The sequence below is a fragment of the Schistocerca serialis genome, chromosome 6 (assembly GCF_023864345.2).
Source record: "Schistocerca serialis cubense isolate TAMUIC-IGC-003099 chromosome 6, iqSchSeri2.2, whole genome shotgun sequence".
Lineage (NCBI taxonomy): Eukaryota > Metazoa > Arthropoda > Insecta > Orthoptera > Acrididae > Schistocerca > Schistocerca serialis.
The window spans coordinates 574,852,368-574,873,336 of NC_064643.1; the positions used below are offsets into that span (position 1 = coordinate 574,852,368).

The 20,969-nt window shown below is 40.2% G+C and overlaps 1 protein-coding gene across 1 annotated transcript in view; it reads left to right on the forward strand.

The window, feature by feature from the left end:
- Positions 1-20,969, forward strand: part of LOC126484111 (alpha-catulin) — a 395,942-nt gene that overhangs the window by 351,768 nt on the left and 23,205 nt on the right. Inside the window, exons 8-10 of the mRNA XM_050107489.1 lie at positions 359-409; positions 5,178-5,456; positions 19,967-20,173. Coding sequence (XP_049963446.1) covers positions 359-409; positions 5,178-5,456; positions 19,967-20,173 — 537 coding nt within the window. The remainder of the gene's footprint in view (positions 1-358; positions 410-5,177; positions 5,457-19,966; positions 20,174-20,969) is intronic.

Here is a 20,969-nt window from a genome sequence, read left to right on the forward strand (position 1 = left end):
TTGTAGTGTATAGCTCCATAGTCTATAGATTATAATTTGTTTCCACATTTTGTTGTCTGTGATAATATGTCTGTGAATTTAAAACATAAGAATTTACTCACAGGTAATTGAGAAATTTTTTATTTATGGAAAACTTAAACTGTGATTTGATATTAAGTATTTTCTTACCATTGTGTGAGAATTTGCACGTTATAAACTAACTGGAAGCAGTTTGTGTCCAGCCGTGTGGGAAGCATTGCTTTGAAATATCTAAATGATATTACACTCTCTATTTTGTAAATAGTGTGCACATTTTACATCATTTTGTGTTGTGATGACAAATTGTATCAGCTTCTAACAGTGCTTCATTTGTTTGCAGAAACATGGTACAACCAGCAAACCATTAAAACCTGTGAGGTTAGATTCAGAGGTAAGTTACTTATAATAGTGTTCAGAGGATAAATGGTCCACTCATTGGCCATTTCCTAGCTACTACTACTACTACAACTATTACTACTACTACTACAACTACTACTACTGATGTTACCACTGCCACTACTACCACCACTATTAGTACTTATAGAATTTCTCATCACCACCATCATCTTCTTCTGTGCTTACCAACCTGTTCGTAAAAATATACATTTGCAGATTTCTTACCAGACGAGGTGACTGAAAAAGTATTCAGTTCGAGATTTGTCTGGCCTTACAGGTAGTTTCTAATGCTAACAGCTCACTTACATTCCATATCTGACCTTTCATTTGCATGTTGCTTCCATGCTCTAGTTAGCACCATGGCGTCTTCTCAGCTGGCAGTCACAGATCGGCACAAAGCTTCTTTTGCACAAATAATCACTGTTTCAGCTTAGCAATAACTAGGTGCTTTATGGTCTTTGCTAAGCACTGTTTCAATAATTCAGTGATTTTATTTTATGTTATCATTTTCATTTGAAGTTACAGTGTTAAAGGTATCTTAACTATGGCTTGTAGAAGGATGTGCCTGCTGATCTGCACATTGCTGCCTGAGATTATTAATTGATTAATTTTAAACTTGCTACATTTCAAGAACATCATAATGGTGTAGCAATGTCAAGAGGTAGCTGATAGCGCTTTAAAAAAATTTCAAAAAAATAATGTGCACTACTCAGTCTCTCGAAAATGTTTTGTACTTCATATCTGTGCAGGAATCTCAGTGTTAAGATTTATCTATCAAACTTCCAAATAGAATCTGGTGTAATTTGAAAATAATTGCAGTGTTTCTGTTTTCAAGTAAGTGAAATTTCATTTGTATCAAAAGTTCTGTATTCTTCTGTAATTTCTTAACCTTAGGGCACCTTTAACATTGATTGTCTCTCCTAAAGATTATCAAAGTATTGTGTCTGTGAAGTAAAATACATTCTCATATAAAAGTTCTGAAAAATAATAAGTACAAATGTAGCATAAATGGTCTTGTCCAAAACTAAGATAGAACCATGTGCTAAAATAATGGAAAGTCCAGGTCGGAAATCCCCCCTGCGGGTCTGGGGTTTAGAATAGGCCCGAGGTATTCGTGCCTGTTGTAAGAGGCAAATAAAAGAAGTCTCAGTCATTTTGGCCTTTATGTGATGGTCCCTGTAGGATTTGACCTCCATTTTTCAAAATTTTCCGAAAGTGCAAGCCAATTGGGGAAGGGTGCCTTACATGGTGCATAGTGTCCATCATGCGCTGAGACCTCTCGCATCCTTTGTTGACATGGATCTGCACTGCCATTCATTCTCCAACTGTTGGGCGAGGTCACCCTCCTGCATGTGTTTTCCTCCATCCTCCTTGCAATATCGCTTTCTGCACTGCCGACGATAATGGACTTCTTAGCTCATTGGAGCCTGATGTCCAGCACGGTAGCCAGTCCATTGTGGTGGGGCCACCATGTACCCTGTTGGTTGTAGTAGCTCACAGGGATCACTCTGCTGATGCCTGCACCATTAACTCACCATGTATGCCAAGGAGTAGATGCCCGTCACCCTGGGGAATTGGGACTCCCAGCAATAGACACCCTGCCAGGTGGCCTTTGCTGTGGCTGAGTGATGCCCATGGCGAGGGAACCTGGTTGGATGGGGTGGCACCAGTGTGGATGACACGCCATGAAGTGTAGTACATCATCTCTTGCTGGTAGTCAAACACCAGCAGTCTCTAAGTGGTCAAGGTCAAACTTCAGTGCTAATAAATGTGACCCCAAATCATCGAGCTCAACAGTGGTATAAGCACCACCCTTCCCTACGGCACCTAATAGCCTTTAAGCGGCTTCATGCTCGCGTTCACCAGCTTATAAAACAATGGAAACAGGTGTGTTGGGAGAGGTACTTATTGACCATTGGGTGCCATACGTCACCTTCCCAAGTCTGGACGTAGATCAGATGTCTTTTTTGTAGCAGACCCCAACAGGCATCCCTGGCATTAACGTCAATGGTGTGTTATCTACCAATGCACACGCAGTTGGCGAGCGTTTTGCTGAGCACTATGCTTGGCATACCGCCCAGCCTCTCGCATCCTCAAATGGTACCATCATTCCAGTGCTCAAACTCAGTCAAAACCTACTTGATGTGGATAGCTACCGGCCCATCAGGCTCACCAACTTTCTTTGTAAGCTGCTGTAACATATGGTGTGTTGGCGGTTAGGTTGGGTGCTGGAGTCACGCGGCTTACTGGCTCCATGTCAGGGCGGCTTCCAACAGGGTCACTCTATCACTGATAGTCTTGTGTCCCTCAAGTCTGCCGTCTGAACAACATTTTTCTGATGCCAACATCTGGTTGCTGCCTTTTTTGACTTACATAAAACATATGACATGACCTGGCGACATCATATCCTTGCCTTATTGTATGAGTGGGCTCTCTGGGTCCCACGCCCAATTTTTATCCAAAACTTCATGTCACTTCGTACTTTCAATGTCCAAGTTGGTGCTTCTCATATTGCCCCCCATATCCAGGAGAATGGGGTCCAGCAGGGCTCTGTATTGAGTGTGTCTCTATTTTTAGTGACCATTAACACTCTAGCAGCTGCTGTAGGGCTGTCGCTCTCACCTTCGCTGTATGTGGATGACTTCTGCATTTTGTACTGCTCCTCCAGTACTGAGGGTGCCTACAGGGAACCATTCACAAGGCGCAGTCATCGGCTCTAACCCACAGCTTCCAGTTTTCAGCTGCAAAGTCATGTGTCATGCATTTCTGTCGGCATCGCACCATTCATCCAGAACCAGAACTTTACCTTAATGATGATCCACTCACTGTAGTGGAGACATATCGATTCTTAGGACTGGTTTTCGACACCCGATTGACTTGATTACCTCACCTTCGTCAGCTTAAGCGAAAGTGCTGGCAGCACCCCAATGCCTTCTGCTGCCTGAGCGACACTGACTGGGGTGCAGATCGCTCTAAGCTGCTGTAGCTCTACAGAGCCCATGTTCAATCCTGCCTTGACTATGGGAGTCTGGTTTACAGTTCGGTGGCACCCTCAACGTTGCGTTTCCTCAACCCAGTGCAGCACAGTGGCATTCGCCTAGCGACGGGAGCTTTTAGAACGAGTCTGGTGACCAGTGTCCTGGTGGAGGCTGGAGTCCCTCCACTATGAATGTGTGGAAGTCTTCCATGCAATCCTCTCACAGGGAATCAGTTGTCCTCTGCTGGCTCTGCATTGGCCTTACGTGGCTAACGCTTGGTTACCCCTGTGTCGCAAGGACCCACCTTGGTGTTGCTGTGGCTCACAAATGACAGTCGTCCACCTCTTGCTGGACTGCCCACTTTTAGCTGCTCTGCGGCGGACTTTTACCTTTCCCAGCACCCTGCCTTCGGTGTTGGGCGACAATGCCCCAACAGCAGCTTTAGTTTTACGTTTTATTCTTGAGGGTGAGTTTTATCATTTGGTCTAAGTTTTAACGCATGTCCTTTGTCCCTGTGTGTCCTCCACCCTAGTGTCTTTAGGGTGGAGGTTTTAATGTGCTGCAGAGTGGCTGGCTTCTCCTTTTTTTCTCATGGTCAGCCAGCCATGGTAACCTGCTCTCTGGTTTTGATCTCTTCTACGTGTTTCTTGCATCTCTCTGTGGTTTTCTTGTCTGATTTTGTCCATTTTAGTGTTTGTTGCCCTTCTGTCATTCTTGTGGTTTTCTCCTTTCTTCCAACTGTGTTTTGTATGCCTCAATTATTTTACTCCCACCCTTGTGGAATTACTTCAATTGGAACAAAGGGTCAATGACCTAGCAGTTTGCCCTCCCCCTCCCCCCCCCCCCCCCCCCCACCCCCCCCACCCTTTTAAACCAACCAATCAACCAGGTCGGGATATCGATGATTACATAAAGAATAGACTGCTACTGACCATAAAGATGACACACTGAATAGCAGACAGGCACAATAAAAAGGCTGTTACATGCTAAGCACATGATTGCTATCTCTGGCTTCTCAGGTCTGAGTAGCTAGAAATAGCAGTCATGTATATGAGAGGTGTGCTTGCTGGTGTGAATGTGTTTGTGTTTCTCTTTTCTCATGCAGGCTTCACCGAAGGTTTAGTGTGTTACCATCTTTTCATTGTGCCTGTCTGCAACTCAATGTGTCATCTTTATTGTGAGTAGCAATCTATCCTTCATAATTTTAGGTAACATATCTTGTTATAACAAAAAACAGATAAAAGAAGAGTGGATTAAAATCCAAATTCAGCTATTAAGATACTGACTGCCCATTATACAATGGTCAGTTCATTGATTGCAGGACTCTCTTCTACAGTCAATTAAATATATTTCTTGTCGTAAGTCCAGTGTTATTGCAATTTGAGAATTACATTACCTACAGTGGAGGAAGCTGGCATTTTAAAAACATATATTGTTGAATTCCAGTATTATCACAATAGCTTAGATATTCAGAAATCTCTCAGCCTGTCTCTCCTTTTTTCTGTCAGAATCATTTGTGTAGTGTCTCCTGAAATCGACAGCTATTCATTTTCCCAAATATACATGCTGGTACTATTTCAAGGGAGCAGTTTCTCTCACACTATGTACATGAGCCATTAGTTAATGCAGGAAATGTAGACTAGCAATAGCATGCCAGCTTTCAGTGTAGTAGGATAAATGTAGCCTCGCTTTTGCTATCCATGATGCAGATGCTGTTCAGTGTGGTTCTCCATTTGTACATAGCATAGGAAAGCATAATACTAAAATGTCCTTTTAATTTTTCAGGAACAGGCCAAGATAGCAAAAACTGGTTTGGAAATGAAACTCATATCATCGGAGATGGATGCTGAGACAGACAAGTGGCAGGAAAGTGGATCAGCGCTGGAAGAGAACAACGACATTGTGAAGCGTGCCAAAAATATGTCTTCCATGGCATTTTCCATGTATCAGTTCACAAGAGGTGAAGGAGCGTTAAAGACAACACAAGACCTCTTTACACAGGCAGAATACTTTGCTGAGGAGGCAAATCGCTTGTATAAAGTTGTAAGACAGTTTTCATACCAGGTAATAACTTTTTTTAATTAATTTAATTTTGTAAGTTATTGCATGTTTTTCATTAACTTTTGAGACATGTATTGAATGTTGATTAATATCTAATGAGGCAACACTGTTTAAGGGCTATAAATAATGTGCTGTAAATGTTAATGAAGGTATAGTAAAAAATATAGAATTTTTAAAAAATTATGAATTCCTATTTTCCATATCAAAATTTGCTTTAGTTACTGCTCATGGTTAAGACATGTAATAAAAATGGTTCACTGTACCAGGTAAATTTTTCATTCTTAATTAATTTTATTTTGTTGTATAAATCATCTATTAGAATATTACAACCAACAAGAGAGCATCTAGGTCATTTATTAAATTTTTTAGACATATACTATTTTGCCAAAACCACCCAGACACGCCAATGAATGTATTTTGCACATCATTGAGCTATGCATTGAGGACATGCACATGTAAGTGCTATTATCATTGCCATAGACACATTTTCTGTAAGAATGAATCAATGAAGAAAAATGGGTAAAATCAAATGGATCATGACTGCAAGGGCATCCAGGTTCAAGAATAATGTCATCTATATTTCACAAGTTAACAGGTGTTGAAGGTTATTTTTAATAGTGGTATTGTGAAATGGAAATATTGGGTAGTAACTAAATTCAGTCATTGTTCTTGTAGGCCTAATAAATTAAGTGATAGAGACCAATGAACTCAAAAGTGTACTGTACAAACCAATCATCAAACAGCCTTGTTGGATAATACAGCATTACATGTGGCTTCCAATTCATCTCTGTTGCATTGCAGATGTTTAATGAAGATGGTACTGTGGATAGGTTATTCAAAAACTAAATTCCGAGAGAGAGAGAGAGAGAGAGAGAGAGAGAGAGAGAGAGAGAGTGGGAGAGGGAGAGGGAGGGTGGAGGAGTGTGTGTGTGTGTAAGTAAGTTAACTAGATAAAGAGACATTAGTGTCACAACGCAAGGAGGATCTCCAAACATGTAGCTCAATGCAGAAGCACGTAGAGGAACTGTGGCTCAAGCTTAGTATTATAGTTGCCAATACTGCATAGGTATATGAGGCGAGACACCTTCCATAGTATACAGTCTCTGTAAAGAAACAGTGGCTATTGCACAAAAAACGCAGGACTATAGATAGAGAAATGATGAATGAGACAGCTATCAAAAGAGCAATGTATTAATCCTTTGATGACTACTACAGCAGAATCATATTGAAAGACCACTCGTGAAAGCTGACAAAATTTTAGTCATATGTGGAGGCTGTCAGTGGCACCAAGAGAACAGGATTCCAAGCAGAATTTAAGTGAAAACCTTATTATCAGGTCACTTGCTGTTTTAATTTCAACTGATTCCTTAATATCAGTATCCCAACATCTGGAAATGCAAGCCATAAAGTCTGTGTTGTATATTCCATAGAATGACAAGTACCAAGGCAATGTTCTGCAATAGGAGATTTGCTTGGCTGTGTAAGTGTGTGTTATGCTTATGGTCAATATACTGGTCCTCCACAGTTGTGATTGTTTGATGAATAAATGGCATGCCATAAGTGCAAGAAATACTATAGACACCTACCTTACGCAACCCATGATCATCTCTTACAGATCCTAATTTCAGCCTTAATATTAGATGGTGGTCGAAAGACACTTGTTACTCCATATTTCCAATTCTGTTGGAAATACTCCCTGTATGAGGCAAAAAAGCCACAGACTTTGGTGCCACTTCGTTATCATCATCATCACGCAGCCAGTTCATGATTAGTGCATAGCACAATGCACATATAACCTGTCCTTCACAGTAACCAGTCTGATGAAAGGTCTTCAAGATGAGCTAGCTTAGCTGACAAACTTTGAGGTTGTTAGATTACAGGGGGCCTGTGAACTGACATATGTATTATCCCTTCACACTGCGCCAGAGGGTGATAACTATCAGTCTTCCTGAAAATGGCATGTCCCGAGATACCATCAGCCTTCCTGTTAACTGGCACGTCAAGGAAAGAAAGGCAGCCATACTTTTCCTTTTCCATTGTGAAGTAAATAAGTGGGTATATTGAATTCAGATGTTCTAAGAATAATTTAAATTCTCACTTCATGGGGCCACACAACAAAAGTATCATCAACATATCAGGAAAAACACACAGTTTTCAGTGATGATGACATAGTACTGGCCATTGAATAAAAAGTAAGTGTAAGTTAACAAGTGTCAAAATAGTTTCATTAATTCAACACGAAACCTAAACTCGGCTAACCATAGTGGATCCAACAGAGGAACATGAGTGAAGAGAGAGACCACATCATAACTTACTAAAATACTGGAGTCATTCAACACAATCCCTGTAATCAGTGTAAGAAATCTGGTGTGTTCTTAATGTGATGCACACACCGACCTGCTAGGGCCTCACAGAATAACAAAGTGTTTCGGTGCACGGTAGGTCAAAGCACTAATGGTGCTAACAATAGGCCTAAGAGGCACGCCTGTGTTGTGAATCTTCAGAAGGCCATACAATATTAGGGGCACAGTAGCATAATAGTAAAACTGTTGATAGTCTGCTGCAGCAAGCAACTTTTTTTCAGGTGGTTGTTTGTCATTCTCTCAATACTCTTTGTTGGATCAGCACTGATTTTACAATACACCGAATCAGATTGTAAACATATATCTTTTGAACATAACCCGGCTTATCTAACACAGCTGTGGCACCGCCATTGCCTGCAGGTAATATAATGATATCAGGGCCCACACTGAGTCACCACAAAGCAGCCCTCTTAGCTGTTGTTTTACTCTTGGATCCATAAAGAATGATCTTGGTTTGTGTGTCTCTCATCTTCCTCACCGTTGTGGCCTTTCATATATTGGGCAGACCATAAGGACCATTGGTGTACTGAACATAAATGTCACACACACTTGAAACAGCCAAGCAAATCTCCTATTAGAGGACACTGCCTTGGCACCAGTTATCCTGTGAAATATAACAACATGAAGATTCTGGCATGGACTTCCAGCTTTTAGGGTGGTGTTATTAAGGAAGCAGTTGAAATTAAATTAGTACGTAGTCTTATAAACTGAGATGGATGTTTTTGCTTAAATTCTGCATGGAATCCTGCTTAAGCAATAAGGGGACAGAGTTAAAGTTATCTCACATGTTGGTTAATCAAACAATGGAAACTCCAGGTAGGACTATTATCAGTGTAGTAAAAAACAGGTTGCTGCTTACCATAAAGAAAACACATCACGTTGCAGACAGGCACAATTAAAAGTCACTCACATATAGCTTTCAGCCACAACCGTCAAAAGTAAAAAACACACACACACACGCACACACACACACACACACACACACACACACACACACACACACACACAAAAGCACACCTCACGCACACACAACCACCAACTCCCAGCATCTCAGGCTGGTATACAACGTCACGTGGGATGCAAGCAGCAATCTTAAGGGGATGTAGTAGGGGAAAGGATAGTAGTGTACAGGTGGGGAGAGAGACAAATGCTTTTTGATGGAGTGTGCAGGGACTAAACTGCCCACAGGCACAGCATCAGAACATTATGAGGCAGGGAGGTGGGAAAAAAGGAGAGGAGCTGGGAAAGATGGGCGGATGCATTGGCAGAGAGATGCAAATACACAGGGTGAGAGGTGAGAGCCACGCAAAGTGGCCACGCGGTATCAGGCGCCATGTCACGGATTGCGCGGCCCCTCCCGCCAGAGGTTCAGTTCCTCCCTCGGGCGTGCACACGTGTGTGTGTGTGTGTGAGTGTGAGTGTGTGTGTGTGTGTGTGTGTGTGTGTGTGTGTGAGTCTTTTGGTCTTAGCATAAGTTAGTTTAAGTAGAGTGTTAGTCTAGGGACCGATGGACCGATGACCTCAGCAGTTTGGTCCCTTAGGAATTCACACACATTTTAACATTTGAGAGATGAGAATGGGGATGAGATGATGGACAGAGGGGGGAGGGGGGTGGGGGGGGGGGGGGGTGACTGTTGGATGGAGGCTGTTAGGAGAGTATGTTACCATAGGCTGAGGCTGGGATAATTACAGGAGTGGAGAATGTGTTGTAATGATAACTCCCATCTGCCCAGTGCAGAAAATCTGGTAGTGGAGGGAAAGATCCAGATGGCTCAGGTAGTGAAGCAGCAGTTGGAATCAACTGTGTTATGTTCAGCAGACTTTGCTTTTGACCACAATTTGGCAGTGGCCATTCATCCTTGTGGACAGCTGATTGATAGTCACACCAATACAAAAAACTGTGCATTGATTGCAGCAGAGCTGGCAAATGACATGGCTGCTTTCACATGTGACTTAGCCCATGATGGGGTAGGATAAACCTGTGATAGGACTGGAATAGGAAATGTTGGATGGGTGGATTGGGCAGGTTTTGCACCTGGGTCTTCTACAGGGATATGATCATTGTGGCAAGGGGTTGGGATTGGGAGTGGCGTACGGATGGACTAGGATGTTGTGGAGGTTGGGTGGGTGACAGCTTACCACGTTAGGAGGTGCATAGAAATGTGTGCCAGAGATCTTTGTCCATTTACATTAATATCAGGTGTGGGACTTCACATTTAAGTCTGGAGCTTGTAAATGCCAATTCAGAATTGGGACATATAGATGTCTCTAACATTTTGCCTCACTCTATGATATAAATATGAAACACTGGAAGACAAGCTGATCAAATATGGATGAGTATGATACACAGCGTTAACTAGGCCATAGGCATGAATGTCTTTGGACATATAGTGAATATTTCGACTAATATATATTGGAAAACATGATACCTATCAATTACTGTGCATTTGTTTATCAAGACAGGGCACTGTGAAGTATAGTATTTGTGATAAATCATTTTCTCGAGAAGAAAAATTTGGGGAATTTGTAAAAACTACACTGAAAAACTTTATTTAGCTTGAGAGTAAATCTCCAGCATTTTAATAATATTTCATTTCTCACTTACCGAGGTGTTAATAAATGCAGGGCATTGCAATTCTTTCAGCATTATGCATGCCTTACACTTGTTTTGGACACAGCCCTGACGCACGTTGTTGATGACAATTATTTGAAAAATGGGGTCAAAGTGGTTTATTTCAGAGCTTCTGCTGCCTGAGATAGAGTCCATTTCATGAAGAAAACTGATGATGTGAATTCAGTACAGACAAACTTGAACCATGAAATCAAGATTAGATGGAACAGCTTGTTTAGAGTACAACAGTCTGTGGTTGGACAGTATAATAAAATCATGGAAATGCTTCTTGAAAAAGGCGTATTATGGAAAGGTAACTGCTTATGACAACACCACTCCAAAAGAACTCATTACATTTTTAGAGCCTTTGAAAGATGCAACAGAAGTGCTCCAAAGTGAGAATTATCCAACAATTCAATTTATTTTATTATGAATGCACAAAGCAATGCCATTGTAATGCAGTGCCCAAAGATAAAGAGGTACCTTCAGATTACTGTAGATCCAGTTTTCTTGTTTAATATATGCTGTGTAATCAGCAAATGAAAATTGCAATTAATTGCAGAATGCTATTTGCAGTGTCACCGGTATTTTGGCAGTATGGTACAGCTGTTGTGTTATCGTCTTTTAACTGTGGATACTACAAGCACTGGAATAGCACTATCTCCATCTCATTCAGGAGAAAGTTGACATTTGGCCATTGCAAAGAATAGTAACATTTGTGTAATCACCCTTACAGTTACTAAATATGACATATGTTTTGACAGAGAAGAGACTTTCATAACTGTTCATCAAATCTGTAATAAAATTTAGGTTCCAGGTAAGCTGGAACAAAATTACAATAACTTACTTTTTCCCAAAATTTGAGGGAGTAATGTGCAAAGGCAAACATGTCCATTAAATGCAGTTCTATGTCTACATCTACATACAAGTCATCATATGGTGTGTGGCAGAGGGTACCTTGTACCACAACTAGTAGTTTCCTTTTCTGTTCCACTCACAGATAGAGCAAGGGAAAAACAACTGTCTGTCTGCCCCCGTATGAGCCCTGATTTATCGTATCTTATCTTCATGGTCCCTATGTGAAATGTATGTAAATGGCAGTAGGATCATTCTGTGGTCAGCTTAAAATGCTGGTTCTTTAAACTTTCTCTGTAGTGTTCTTTGAAATGAATGTCTTCTTCCCTCCAAGCATTTCCGTGAGCTCCTGAAGCATATCTGTAACACTTTCATGGTGACTGAACATACTGCTAACAAATCTAGCAGCTTACCTCTGAATTGCTTTGATTTCTTCTTTAAACCCTGTTGTGTACTCAAGAATATGTTATGCTAGTGTACTGTATGTGGACTCCTTTACAGATGAACCACACATTCCCAAAATTCTCCCAATAAACTGAAGTTGGCCATTCGCCTTCCCTACCACTACAATCCTCACTTGCTTATTCTGTTTCACATCGCTTCAAGTCATCATGCCCAGACATTTAAACGACATTACTGTGTAAAGCGGGACAGTACTGATGCTGTATCCAAACATTATGGGTTTGTTTTTCCTACTCATCCACATTAACTTACATTTTTCTACATGCATTTGTTGTTAATAAGAACAGTGTTATGTTCTAACTAAACTCATGTCGGTGTAAATCCATCAACTGGTGGGAGTATGACACAACCAAAGACAGCCTGCAGACACACCAAGCTACCACTATAACCATCGCAACAGCAGTGGGGTGAGTGCGCCGGACTAGTTGGTCTTTACCTTCCCTGTGGCATCTTGTTCTACCCAAGGTTGCCCCACTTTGAGCATTTGTACTTGCGCAGTGCACTTGAGGAAGTACAAGTGAGCAAAATGCCCAACTTGCAGACCTTTAGAATGTATTACAACCATTATGTACCACTCCCATAGGGATCACAAAGAGAAGATTAGCCTAATTGTAGCACATAAAGTGGCATTTTGGCAATCATTCTTCCCATGCTGCATATCTGAATAGAACAGGAATAAGCCAAAAAACTTGTGGAGTAGGACGTGCAGTCTTCCATGCATGTCACAGTGGTTTGCAGAGTATAGATGTAGATGCAATCATGTCTTCTTCTGAAGTACATAGAACCTTGTTACAAGGGTGAGTCAAATGAAAACCTTAAATTTCTAACAACAAGTCAAAATTTTGCTCTGTTATCCTGTAAGTTGGTAAGCGTGCTACAAACAGTGTGCAGAATGGCCTGTAGCTGGCAGCATAGTGCAGATGCACACATACCGTCGCAGTATCAGTATAAAGATGGCCGCCCCACTTGCAACTTGCACCAGAGAAGAATAGCGTTCTGTTAATCGGGTTTTACATAGTGAAGGTGTGAAAGCTATTGAAATTCATTGATGAATGAAGGTTCGATATGGTGATGCATGTTTGCCACAGCATCAAGTCTATGAATGGAGTAGGAAGTTCGCAAATGGAATGACTTCAGTGGAAGATGCTGCTCGTCCAGGTCAGGCACAATAAGTTGTGACTCCACAGAACGTTGCAGCACTTGAAGCCATAGTGATGGAAAACTGCCGAATGACACTGAATGACATTGCAGCATGTTTACAGATTATCATGGGTCAGCACACCACATTGTGCATGATGTGCTCCAGTTTTACAAAGTGTCTGCAAGATGGGTGCCATGGCAGCTGATTCCTGAAATGAGAGAACTACGCATTGATTCTTGTGAAGAACTTCTTCGGCGCTTTGAACAAGAAGGTGATGACTTCCTTGCAAGAATCGTTACTGGGGACAAAACCTGGGTTCACTTCCACCAACCGGAAGCGAAGAAAATGAGCAAGGAATGGCGCCATTCCTTATCACCAAAACCAAAGAAGTTTCGAACAGAACCATCAGCAGGGAAGGGTAGCTGACTCTCTTTTGGGACGAAAAAGGCGTCATTTTGGAGCATTACTTGCCTAGAGGGACCACTGTCACCAGTGCATCGTAGATAGATCTCCTAAAAAATCATCTGCAGCCTGCAATTAAATCAGAGTGGCATGGATTGCTGTCATCAGGTGTCCTTTTGCAACATGACGATGCAAGGCCTCACACTGCCCGTACAACAGTTGCAACAATCGCAGACCTGCATTTTGAGTGTCTTCCTCATCCACCATACTCACCAGACCTTGCCCCAAGTGATTTCTGTATGTTTGGACCACTCAAAGACGCAATGGGAGGAAAAAAGTTCCGTTCTGATGAAGAGGTACGCCACGCGATGCATGAGTGGTTGTACAGACTACCAAAAGAATTTTTTTCTAAAAGAATTTATGCTCTTTGTAAGCACTGGAGGACTTGCATTGAGCATGGGGGAGATTATGTTGAAAAGTGATACAGCTTTGTACCACTTCTGCACAATAAATAATATTTTAAAAAATATTTAAAGTTTTCATTTGACTCTCCCTCATACATACTACTGTAGCCATGTGAAATAACTGCCATTCTACTGCAAATATCAACTGCCATGTTTCAAGAAAGAATGGAAAAAGAGGTAAATCTATTGGCATAATCTTAATACTGATTTCAGTGAGTTGACTCCAACAGCTCCCTGCCTAGTCTGAAATTGTGCCTAGCTAAGCTTCTGGGAAGAATGTCCATAGAGGAGTGTAATCTGTGGGGTGAGCAATGGCTCAGTGGCTTTAGGGGAGGAGGGGGGGGGGGATCATTTTAATAAATTAAGGTTCCATGCTGGCTTTAGGGGAGGAGGGGGGGGTCATTTTAATAAATTAAGGTTCCATGCATTTTTGTGCAAAGTCAGTTATAATTTACCATCACCATAAAGTACTGAAATAGAATGATGAACCATCTCTATAAATTTATGAGCAATTAAAAATGCCCTCCCAGAATGTCTTTGAAGTTACTTGGGCAATTTTTTAAGGTTGTTGTGGTAGATCTCATCTATACAGTGTAGCAAACGGCAGCCAGCTTAGTCTCTGAGATTAACACCTGTCTAACTATTGTGACCTAAGGTGTTAAAGAGCTGCAACAATTCACAGTTTTCATTCTAGTCTCAGAGAAGGCAGGCTAGCGAATGCACCACATCACTTGCTGTACACAGCAGCCTTCCTCTGCTGTTCCGGCAGGGTCAGCATCCTGGTACTGGTTCCTGTAAGTCTGTCACACTATCCAACCATTCTGGCTATCTTCAGTCTTCTCACAAAGGTATCTTTGACAGAATCAGTTTCATCTCTCAGCACCCAATGAGAAACATTCTGATTGGTGGCTTTTGGCATTGGTACTTTCCTTTAATAAATTAATCCCTTCTGTGATTCACATTCTTACAAAAAATTAGTAAGTTATTTATTTACTCAAATCAATAAAAATTATAATCATATGTACGTAGTGTAGAGGTTTAATACAATAGAAAGGTTTGCAGTTTAAATTCACGTCCTAGAGTTTCCACCAGTTGCAAGTTTCTTGTTGCTTTGAGTGAAGCTCACCTCACTGTTTCTGTATATGTTGAACAAAAAACTAAACACAGGCATCTTGGTGCCCCTTAGTGATGGTGCACAATAATATTTAAGGAATATTTTTGAAAAATTTGAACATCTCCTTGTAGCAGAAGTGTTATGTGCTTTTATGCTCACAAAATTTATCGGTACACTTCCAAATGGCCTAACTGTGTGAAAATACAGACACCTTTACTCTGAAGATTATCTATGGATGAATTGCTGCAATAGCAGATGAACAGAAAAGTTGGACATTTCAGATTTTGCATCATTTATTTCTTAACTTAAGGAAAACTGCAAACAGTTAAGAATAGCAGCAAGCATTCAAAATAAGGCTAGACATACTGCTCAGTAACTCATTTGCAGACAGCCTTCTAACCTTGTTGCACAAGAAATTATTTGACACTTGAGAAACCCTTTGATATTTTACTAAGCAGGACATTGAAATCTTTGTCAGTGTCACACTGTGTACATACTGTACATGTTGAAGGTAAATAATGCATGTTTCTCTCATGACAAAACACTCAGGTGATCACTAAGGACAAATTGCATGTGAATCTACTAAACATGTCTCATTAGTAAAAAAGTCAATATTGAAGATCACAATGAATGCTGATGTGACAGAAATTTCAGAACATATCATTCACTGTATGACATAATAAGATGCTCTGCACCACAGAAACCCTCTAAAGATTGCCTGGATAAGGGTGGTTCCTATCCCTCACAAGCAAAATAGTAAATCATATAATTTCCAATCCATCAAACAGTGGACTACGATGAGTGTTTCTAAAACCATCCATATCACTATTAACAAATTTGTTGGTTTCTTTAGTACATTGTGGAATAAATGCAGAACAGCAGCTGTTATGATTTGGTAGTGAGGAAGCAACAGTTAATGAGTATATGAATTGGAAGCTGCACATCACTTTTGGCATAGAAAAATTGTATGCAGAATTGCCAATAAACATGTAATTCTTAGAGAAAAGTACAATTTTAACACTTCTATGGTTTTCCATTTACAATAATAAACTTATAGAGATTTTTCCAAGTTATTAATTAATGATCTGAATATTTTTTGCTGTTGCTATATTTAGTTTTTTTTTTGACAGTGGTAAAACCCAGACAAGAGCCACTACTTGAAGTTCTCCAGAAATATTCAGCACAGGACAAGTTAGACCATTTGAGTAGCTCATCATCTGGTAGTGGGTAAAAATATCTGAGCAGTTTGACAGATTAGACAGTATTTGGCACACACATCTGAAGTAGTCCAAGAATTATCACGTAATTCAAGTAAAGATGTTGTTACTTGCCAAGATATAATAGATATAGCCACAGCTAATCTATACAAAAGAGAGAGAGAGAGAGAGAGAGAGAACTAGAAGACATCATGCAATGTAACGGAAAAGGTAGATGATAGCAAAAGAAAACTGCTACTTTTGTTGTAACTTTAAGTATGCCAGTGTTACCTAAATATGTTAAGAATGGTTCCATTGAATTGGAGGTAAGGCCTTTTATTCAAGTACTTTAAGGTTCATGAAATGCTAGAGATTTGGCCATACTACATTAGGAAGTTGATGTAACATGCATAAGATGTATCAAGCAGCCGAGAACCAAGAGACGAAAATACAAGAAATGGAAGTAACAAAATGTGTGTTGTATGCTGGATTGAAGAAGATATTTAAGGCATTCAGCTACTTAGCTTTGGTAAATAATTTGCATTCACAGTCATTAAGCAAGCTGTTAGCAGGAGTGTTCAATTACGAGACATCTAAAGGAACACCAACACCTGCACATGCAAAAGTGTTCAGTCAATGAGAGTGGTGTTGTCTGTGTTCCTTTGTGTTCATCAGAGTAGCAGTGTGTGAGATGGCCTTGAGCTGCTCCTCTGCTAGCTCGAGTGCAGCCAGTGTGTCCTTGAAGCCTTGTAGGAGATACACGTTCCAGCATGGAGTGTGTTGGAAGCTGCGCAGCTGACAGCATAAAGCTTGTGAGCAGATAACAGTTGTTATGCTGTCATGATACACATCTTAAGTGTATTTACAAACCTAATATCATCATACAGTTCCCCAGATGGGCAGCCGTGTGATGTGATGTCTCATATTGTGCTGTAGGAGTGAAGCATGTTAGATGACTTGTGAGAGGTGGAAGTGACAAAGCAAGTCTATTCCCATTACCAGTTCCATGATGTTAGTAACATGAAGTTCTATGTGAGTTGGTACTTAGGTGATATTTGTGTGGTGGATCCATGCATCTTGATCTTTGAATTGTTTGCTCCATGAACTAGTAATATTGATGTTTTGTCAAATGTCGGTTTGCTCTCTAGTGGTATTGATTAATGTCAGTTCCAGTGTCCTCCAGAAAGCGCATTTTCAAATTACAATTGAAGATGAACAGTCAGCCACCCAGGTGTGCGGTTGGGGGGCGTGCACTTGAGTCCTGTGTAGTGTCTGTCTGCGTCTTTGCTTCTCTGTACAGGCTAGTGTGCCTATGGCAGCCCATGTTTGAAGTCTGGGAATCCATAAGGGGAGCAGAAGTTGCTTGCGGTTTCTCCAGACTGTGCATGGTACCAGCAGGGCTGTGATCATGAGTCAGTGGTGGTGGTGCTCATCATAGTGTTGCCTGCAGCAGAAGTGGTACTGTGTGCAGTGTGTTGAGTCAGAGTGCTGACGTCACTGTCAGGGGGGCTGTCGTCAGCTCTGCTCAGGGTGGTGGGCACCTGAGGTGGGTGACCTTGTGCTGATGTGCTGCAAAGGTGCAGTGCCTTTGTAATTTTCTATGATACCTATCTTGTAGTAGCGTAAACGCTCTGTCCATTAAAGTGAAACATCTCGCAGAAGATTAGGCTTCATGTGACGTCATTCATAGTTGTACTTGTGGTGGGAGTTTAATGATCCAGATAGTCAGCAGGTCAGCATCCAAACATGAGGTCAGTGTCCAGTGTAGATCAAAGTCATTACAAAAAGTGAGATGGCATTCTATAACCCAGTTGTTCATCATAGGTAGCCTGCTTTAACTGTTGCTCAGATGTCCTGGAGAGCAAGTGAAGCAGTGCTGGTTTGGCTGCATCATACTTGTTGTGGGGAAGTGTTGCCAAGATGTTGTCACTGATTAAGTCTGACTGTTCTGTCTTCACATTCATTGGTGGCCAACCATAGAGTAGGCTGCTCAAGTCTGAACGGAAGCGCTTTTGATTGTGGGTTGAGCTTGTAAGGTAAATAAAGGCTATTACATGGCATGTCTATGATCAGCCAAGCTGGTATTGCTGAATAGTATTCAAATGTTTGAATGAGAATGAGCAGAATGAGCAAATGTCCATTCTCACAATGCAGCAAAGGTGACTTGTGAAATGTTTCACCATTTGAACTAAGATGTATTTGTTTTTTATTTTGTGCACACTGTTGTGTATTCATTGTAGACTCTTGTTCAAAGTCCAATAACAAGTTGTTTGTTGACCGCATTTCTCATAACATAGTAAGTGTTGTGTTGATTGGCAACATTCCACATGTAGCTGAAGTACACTAATGTTTTATCACTGGTTCCTCACAATGATTATGCTGTTCATACACTTACACGTATTAATTCCAGATGGCTGCATTGTAAATGCTTAGTAGGCTGATCATCACGATAACTTGCATGACGCATTTTGTCGTTTATACAGGGTCATCACTGTAGTAGAATTCCCTACTGGGTGATAGGAAGCATACTGATAACATAATCAGAACAGCTGGACTTAAAAATGATTTATTTATTAAACACAATACATGCACACATCTGCATTCTAAGACAGAGTAGAGGGCACTGAAGTCTTTTCTATGTCCAAAGATAAACCTCCCTTCACTATTCCTAGGTTCAGTATCATTTTCTAGATGTATTTCTTAAATAGTTAATTAACTAAACAAACATTGTTTTTGCCTTGTTCCACAAGCATGGTGTTGGGGGGGGGGGGGGGGGAGCATAAATTTCCTGGACATTAGCTTAAAGACAGTAACCATAAATATTTAAAATTTACCGAAAAGACTGTTTCACTCACACATTCATCCTGGCTTCCCCCCCATCATCCTACAACTTGCAAACATGCAGCAATCCACCATATGATCCACTTCTATCCCTATGTCCCAAGAAGACTTTGACCAGAAACTTAACACAGTAAAAACAGTAGCCACAAATAGTGAATTTAGCCCCAACATCACTGATAAAATTTTAGGTAAAAAGATGAAGAAGCAAGCCAGGTTTCTACTGTCCCCAATGAAAAACAGAGACAAACTGGAAAAGAAATGGTGCAGATTACCTGTTTTAGGGAAAACATCAAATAGCATAAGTAACATTAATAACAAAATTGTGAAACAAGGCAAAAAACAATGTTTGTTTAGCTAATTCACAATGTTTTATCAAGAACCCACAGTTGCTTTAATTAAAATAGTTAATTATTGCAATATTAAATCATAACTAATAAATTAGCCCACTTATGTGTATTTATTGATTATAATAATTGTTTTTCATACAGAAACTCTGCTAAAAGTTTAATACACAATTTTGAGGGGTGAATGTAACAGAATTTGGGATTGTTAGTTAATTCAATGTATAAATTAATAATCCTACATGGTAATAAACATGATATGAATATAATCTGTCCTTCAAAATGCCATAGCAGTACTGAGTAAAATGCTGGGCAAGAAAACTCTCAGCATTTACAAGACAATAATTGAAAATCGTTTCTGATATTTCACATACGAAATAATATGATGCCTTCATACGTGGCCAACAAATGCAGTGATGATTCCATAGTATGTGATTCACTGAATCTACAGCACATAAATACATTGAGCTATAAAGATGATTCATTTAGAGCATGTTAGAAATCACTGTGCCTATCTAGTATCACCCCTGTGTGCACCATATGTGTCATAAGATCCTAAAGTAGTGTCACTGCAACTGATATCCAAGAATTAGTGATGATCTGTGTATTTTTGAAGAGTGCTTTGTTGTTTAAGGTCTGTCTTTTATCATTACATTCCAGAAACACCTAAAGTGCCAAGTTTTATGCGGCCTGAAATACTTATGTGTACTTTTTTCTGCTTAGGTTCCAGGTGGTCCTCATAAGAAGGAACTACTTGAAAATTTAGACAAGGTACCAACCTATGTGCAGCAGCTTCAGTTCACGGTGAAAAACCCAACTGTGGGCAAAGCTGCTACGTTCACAAAGGTTGATAATGTTATCCAAGAAACAAAAAGTCTTATGGACTGCATTTCTAAAGTGGTGACAACTTGCTTTGTTTGTGCCACAAAGGTAAACTACCTATGTTTCACCCTATTTCAGTTTTATTAATCTTGTAATTTCTGTAGCATATTACTTTTGGATTTAATGACAATATTTAACATGGTCTGAGATAATCAGTATTTGTTCTTTGACAGTGAATGTGGGTTGCCAAATTGCTCGAAGTTTGAGTGTGCTGTACAGTTTTTTTAATGTGAATAACAGATAGGACATATATATGCCCTACTCAGAAATTAAGGAGATCATCTGATTTTTTTTCTTTTCCTGAGAATACAGGCTGCATTATTTGTTAGACAGTTAAGGAATTATGTTGTTGTTACCTACAACTGTAACTATATGAGTCACTGAGTTAATACAAAAGTTTGTTGCTCTGTTTGTCATCAGTTCCCTCAGCATCTTTCATTATGCAGTGACACAAACTGTTCAATCCATCAACAATATACTATTCCTAAACTTACCATTCTCAGTGTTGATATTGGAGTGTTTTACATGCCAACCTTTTCTCTGGGTAATAAGTTGACAATGCCATTTAGACTGACACATTTGCGCATGATGTACAGTTTCTTCTACATGCTGTTGTTTTCTAAAGTTTTCTTTCTTGCTCTGTTCCTTAAAGTTACACCACTCAGGGAATGTAATAATCTCACCTGTGCAGTTCATTCTAGCTTAGTTATTTTTGCAAAGAGTCTAATTTTTCTCCCATATAGATCAACCATTTTTGTTATCACAATGTGAAATCTGATTACTTTCTATGTTACGGAGTAGGAAAGGAATTGGTAGTAATCAAGAAATCCAATTTTAAGATATA